Raw genomic sequence first — 6373 nt, 5'->3', positions numbered from 1 at the left:
GTGAAAATTATGAAACTGGAAAAACACCTACATAACCTTATACATGGGCGCAGACATTTTGGACACCCAAAGTTGTGCGGAGAAGAAAATGCTACACGGCACATGATTGGTCATTAAGAGAAAAGACTTGTTATGTATTTGACAAGTGAAATAAAGGTGATAAAAATCTCATATCAAGACTTAAGCTTCTTTGAGATATATAGGAGATACAGGTAAAAATTTGAAGGGAGGGGTGCACTTTGGTTAGAGATTTTCATTTGGTGCTGAACGCACCTAGTTGTAAACAAATGGAATTTGAAAGTAAAAGTGCAACGGCACGGTATATTTTTTCTGGCATGTTTTGTTTTGCAAGATCTCGAACTTTCACGGCAAGAAAGTCATTTGCCCAAAATTGAATATATGAATCAGTGACAGGGGCTCAACTTTGTATGGAAGTCTATGGGAAAACATTTGGTGGTGTTTGTCCAACTAGCATGCGACCTTCGATTGAAAGTGAAACCGGAAGTTCATTGGCACAAACTAATAGGCGTAGCTTACTATAAATCTATTTTATTTTATTGTCTAAATTTTGTTAAAGATTGATGATGATAAATTATACATTATGCATCAATACGGTAAATATTTATCTCAATGTTAATTGATTCACTTTTGAAATATCAAAATTTAACATACTAATATTTACCTGATTTAGCCAAATCAACATGGCGGAAGGAGGAGATTTTCAGGTATTGTGCACATTTAATTTGCGCAAATATTCTCAAATTATTGATCGAAGATTATTGCATGGCTTACATAATAATTTAAAACGTCGATGGATTCATAAATATGGTATTTCAATTGTTGTACATGGCGCATTTTTTTTTACCGGAGACATTTTCCACTGTGGTCAGGTGGAAGCTCTTCTTCAAAATTAGAAAATATTTGTCTTACTAAAATAAACTTTTATTTAGTTCGATGAAGATGAAGTGGAAGACGATATTCCATTGGAAAAGAGAAAGAAAATATTTTTAAAAGAATGTAAGTATACATTTATTTAGTATTTACAAAAAAGATAGCATATCAGAAGTCATTTTTACAACATCCCTCCTTGTGTTTTTTTTTGGTCAAACCTTAGGCACTCGACGTATGTTTGGTCACCCCCCCCCCCCCGCCAAAAATTAAAAATAAATAAAGATAAAACAAAGTTTTGTAAACAAAAGGCCACTGTTTAAATGTTAATACTACATTAACAATGGAGTTGGATTTATAATAGAGTTGAAATGAATACCAAAAATCAATATTCAAATATTCGAGACTACTCTTCTGTTCGTTTTCGAATGTTCATCGATGTTATATTTTAAGTATATCTTTCTCAAATGTTATAATACTGGTAATTTTGTATAAGTATAATGTATATATAATAATGAATTTATTTCAATATAGTTACCAGGGTTTGACACTAAAGTATATACGACCGACCCAGTCTAGTAAATGAGTGGTCCGTTCATGTAAAATGTACGTTAACTGGACCTGTTGGTTGTGTTGATAAAATAACTGTTAAATTCTATTTCAGTCTTCCATATAAATATTCACAAAACTTAAAAGAAATTTACTTATTTGTCCGATTGTAAATACATGGTAAAGAAAAAAATCCCGTATGAAACAATCGCTATTTTAGCCATAGGCACCTGAAGTTTGCATTGACCCTCCCCCCCACACACACACACATGCACACAAACACACACACATTAATTAAAAAATACTAAGAGCTTATAATTTCTCAAAAGTATTATAATTTATATTTTCCCGTCAATCACACCCATATTTTGTTTCATGCAAGCAGATTGTACTTTTTCTCATGTTTAGAGAATGGTCATGAAAATACAGCCACGGCTGTTATAGAAAAGTCGCGGTAGAAACAAGCTTCATTCAGTATCAATATGGTATAAATAGTTACCAAAAAAAATATATTCTGTAATTAATTTTTAATATTTAGGATTAAATTTTATTGAAAGTTCATTGAATTATCTTTAAAGCTTAGGATATTCGCATGTCGTGATGAACACACTCAATTTGCGAGTCAGTCAATTTCTTGACATGCGCTAGAGACGATTTCAAAATTACATCATTAAAATTAGTGATTATAAGAATTAAATTTGCAGGTTTGGTCAGAGCTAGTGATTTTACGTTCAGGGCTAGTAAAGATTATGGGAAGTAGCCTAACTGGTCTAGTAATCATAAAAACTAATGTCAAACTCTGGTTTCTTAACGTTAAACTGTCCATTGTTTAGGGTAAGCATGCAGCTTTTCCTCAAAGCTAATGAAAAACTGAACATTTACAAAGAGATTTTAATGTTTCCTTTTTAGTATGAAATTGTTGTCAGTGTCATGTTTGAGAAACTAAAACCTATATCATTCTCGTTTTCACAAGCATTTTTTAAAAAAAGAATTCAATACAGTATAATCAATACAGGTTTTAAATCTTTCTGTAAGCAAAACTTTTTGGAAACAAACTGAAACTTTTTTTAGAAGGTATGACAATATATTTTTTTTTTCAGTGGCACTGATCTTGCCCTACAAGTATTTACAGTATAGACCTTATTTCATGACGCAAGGTTAGAAATCTGACCAAAATGTGGACGAAAAATGTGTAAATTTCCGTATTAAAATAGGAAACCATCTTAACATGCTACAATTCATAAAATTCTATGCATGGAAAATACAGAAAAATCATCACAGTTTGATAGTAAGAATCATTATGACACATGCTGTAGAAAATCGAAAGTACATGTGCATTATCAGGGTATTCAAGTTACATATTTCTGCATGAACATACCACTAAAATGACACTTGTTTCAAAGATCAGTCTATAATTAATTTTTCAAAAATTTAAGTCAGTAATTAGATTTTAGGATGATTTCAGATGCTTTTTAAAAGAAAACACATTTTCGTGATTTAGTGAAACCTGTGATAGAAAAATGCATGGAAATGGCAGGGCCATGCATACGATCAGTGATGAAACTGGTGGGCATGAATAAAACTTCATAAAATTTTATGAAAATGAAATGTCTATATTCATCAAAGTATTAAATTCAGAATCATAGAAAGATCTACTGCACCTCAGCACTGAGACGTAGCAAAATAAACTTTTCATATGCAATCAAGCTAAAGAATAGTAGTTGTATTTCCTATGATTAATTCACCAAGCATTTTTCCAGGTATGATCATTTTGAAAATCCCCTCCAGTTTAAATACATGTGAAGAAATGACCAAGCTAAATGTTTTACTGAAATCAACTACAGTACAAAATTTGTTGATTGGTAAATTCTTCATTTTAAATTTCTTTTTCCTGTTGTAGTGCGCTGTATGATGTATGGTTTTGGCGATGACAGGAATCCATATACAGAAAGTGTAGAGCTGCTGGAGGATCTTGTCATTGAATACATTACAGAAATGGTAAAAATAGGCATATATAACTGTATAACAGAAATGGTAAAAATAAGCATATAGCCATATAAGTATATAATGGTAATAATAGGCATATAGCTGTACGTATTACAGAAATGGTAAGAATAGACGTATGGCTGTATTACAGAAATAGTAAAAATAGACATATAACTGTATAACAGAAATGGTAAAAATAGGCATATAACAGTATAACAGAAATGGTAAAAATAGGCATATATAACTATATAATAGAAATGGTAAAAATAGGCATATAGCCGTAGTACAGAAATGGGAAAAATAGACATATAACTGTATAAAGAAATGGTAAAAATAGACATATAACGGTATAACAGAATTGGTAAAAATCGGCATATATAGCTGTATAATAGAAATGGTGATAATAGATATATAGCTGTATTACAGAAATGATAAAAATAGACATAAAGCTGTATTACAGAAATTGTAAAAATAGATATAGATAACTGTATTACAGAAATGGTAAAAATAGACTGCAGCTGTATTGCGGAAATTGTAAAAATAGACATATAGCTGTATATTACAGAAATTGTAAAAATATACATTTAGCTGTTAAACAGAAGTGGTAAAAATAGATATGGATACATAAATGGTAAAAATAGACATACATGTATAGCTGGATTACAGATATGGTATATGGTAATATATAAAGCATATAGCTGTGAAACAGAAATGGTAAAAATAGGCAGTAGTTGTGTAACAGACATGTTAAAAATAGGTATATAGCTTTGTAACAGAAATGCTTAAAATAGGCATAAAGCTCTATTACAGATATGGTAAAAATAGACATACAGCTGTGTAACAAAAAAAGTAAAAATAGGCATACAGCTGTGTAACAAAATGGTAACATTAATAGGCATAAAGCTGTGTAACAGAAATGGTAAAAAGGCATGTTGGTGCATAACAGAAATGGTATAAACAGGCATGTATTAAGCATTGAATTGTTATTTTTTGAAAGATTTAGTCTCATTACTGCAACAGTGTGTGCAAACAAATTGAGTAACATGCATCAACATATTATGAAAATTTGTTTGCACACACTGTTGCAACAGTGTCTGTACACAAAATGTATCTTCCATATTTATGTTCCCCAAACGAAGTTTGTGAACATATTGTTTTTACTCTGTTTCTTCTTCTTCTTCTTATTCTTTTTTTCTACTTTCTTCTCCGGTACTTTTTTGTCCGGGAGTGTTCTCATAAAACCACTCATCCGATTGACATGAAACCTTTTTAGGGTTAATAGGCATGTTGTGTAGGTGTTCGGAACGAAGGTCATTTTGCGCCCACATGCATGCATGTGCGCGCGTGCAATGAGTGAAATGACTGATATACTTGATGAAGCCGTAACTTTTGTATTTCTTAATGAATTGCTTTGAAACTCAAAATGTAAAGATATATTAGTAGTCTAGACAAGATAACATGGTCAAATTAGCGTGAACTCACGCGCATGCACGTGCGCTCTTCTCTGATTGGCTGATACAAAAATCTCATTAATTTCCTTGTTTTTTGACAAAATACTTTGAAATTTAGAATATAGGTATATATTGTAAGATGTTACAACATGTTATATAGGAAATTTCTTGAAAACACGCACATGCAGGTGTGCTGCAATCTGATTGGTTGAAACTTTAAATGTCTATAACTCCCTTGGTTTTCAACAAAACAGGATGAAATTTATGACATGGATAGGCACATAGAGCTCCTACATTATGATACTATCAAATTGAATGCAAGGCCATGCATGCGCGTATGCTGAATTCTAATTGGCTAATACTTAAAGAGTTACATTTCTCTTATTTTTCGATGAGATTCTTTAATATTTAACACAAATGTATGTATTGTGAGACACTATAAGAAAATTAATGTGAAAAATGTAGAAATCATGTGCAAGCACATGCGCTGAAATTTGATTGGCTAATACCCATATGGCTATATCGGAGTAGTTTTCCAATGAAAAACCCTTAAAAGTAAAGTGTCCATCTATATTACAAAAGTATTGTCTAAATTGAAGCTTGTAGGGAATGGGGCATCATAAGGGATTGGGGAGCCGTTTGGGGAACATCTGTAACGGTTCCCGTTACAATTAGCACTAGTCTCATTAAAAAATGAGCTGACAATGAATTTTTTTCTATAGCTAAATAATTTAATTTTCAGACAAAAAAAGCTATGGAGGTCGGGCGTCCAGGTAGAATTTCTGTAGAAGACATCATCTTTCTGATCCGAAAAGACCCAAAGAAATACTCGCGTGTGAAAGAACTTCTAATGATGAATGAAGAACTAAGAAAAGCAAGAAAGGCCTTTGATGAAATTAAATATGCTACTACAAAATGAAAGTTCCATAAAAACAGACCATCTGGACTACATGTATATAGGGAAATGTTGCATTGAAATCACATGTCTGTGAATGAATTATATTTGTAGTACTGAGCTATTATGCATCTTTGAGATTGGTCATGGTTAATAGAAACTCTGAGCTTTTGAGGGTGATAATATTTCATATGAAGAGTACCTTGGTAATACAATGTATATTTATCATTTAAAAGCCATTTTGCTTTATCTTTAAAGGGAAGCAATGGAATAAAATATTTTTTATGTAATGAATATATGTACCAGATCATAAATTTTTGATTTTTGATAAAAAAAAAATTTTCAATTAAAGTATTGAAATAAGGAAACCTTGTAGAATTGACGATTTTTGTTGTTTATTGAAAAAAAATAACTATTTCTTATATCAAGAACCTCACTGCAGGTAAAATATCCTGTTAATAAATTTTATGATACAGGTAAAATATGCTGTTAATAAATTTTATGATACAGGTAAAATATGCTGTTAATAAATTTTATGATACATGTATTTACTTTGTATTTATCATTATTCAGACCTGAAAATTAACAATGGCTCAGTTTTGAA

General features: G+C 31.1%; 1 protein-coding gene across 1 annotated transcript; it reads left to right on the top strand.

Annotated features, from left to right (window-relative positions):
- Positions 1-669: 669 nt before the first annotated feature.
- LOC133185501 (transcription initiation factor TFIID subunit 13-like) lies at positions 670-6316 on the top strand. The gene is made up of 4 exons (XM_061320770.1): positions 670-725; positions 951-1017; positions 3338-3435; positions 5617-6316. The coding sequence occupies exons 1-4, from the start codon at positions 702-704 to the stop codon at positions 5791-5793; spliced, it is 366 nt and encodes a 121-aa protein (XP_061176754.1). The 5' UTR covers positions 670-701; the 3' UTR covers positions 5794-6316.
- Positions 6317-6373: the final 57 nt, after the last annotated feature.

The sequence above is a fragment of the Saccostrea echinata genome, unplaced genomic scaffold, assembly GCF_033153115.1.
Source record: "Saccostrea echinata isolate AGI-Se365-2 ecotype Australia unplaced genomic scaffold, CSIRO_AGI_Sech_v1 ptg000012l, whole genome shotgun sequence".
NCBI lineage: Eukaryota > Metazoa > Mollusca > Bivalvia > Ostreida > Ostreidae > Saccostrea > Saccostrea echinata.
Note: the sequence above shows the minus strand (reverse complement) of the source record. Positions and strands in the feature narration are given on the sequence as shown.

Bases quoted from the DNA above. Each gene is read 5' to 3' on its own strand.
- LOC133185501 (XM_061320770.1), top strand. From the start codon at position 702: ATGGCGGAAGGAGGAGATTTTCAG. The intron at 726-950 runs GTATTGTGCACA...ACTTTTATTTAG, and splicing joins CGGAAGGAGGAGATTTTCAG to TTCGATGAAGATGAAGTGGA. The intron at 1,018-3,337 runs GTAAGTATACAT...TTCCTGTTGTAG, and splicing joins GAAAATATTTTTAAAAGAAT to TGCGCTGTATGATGTATGGT.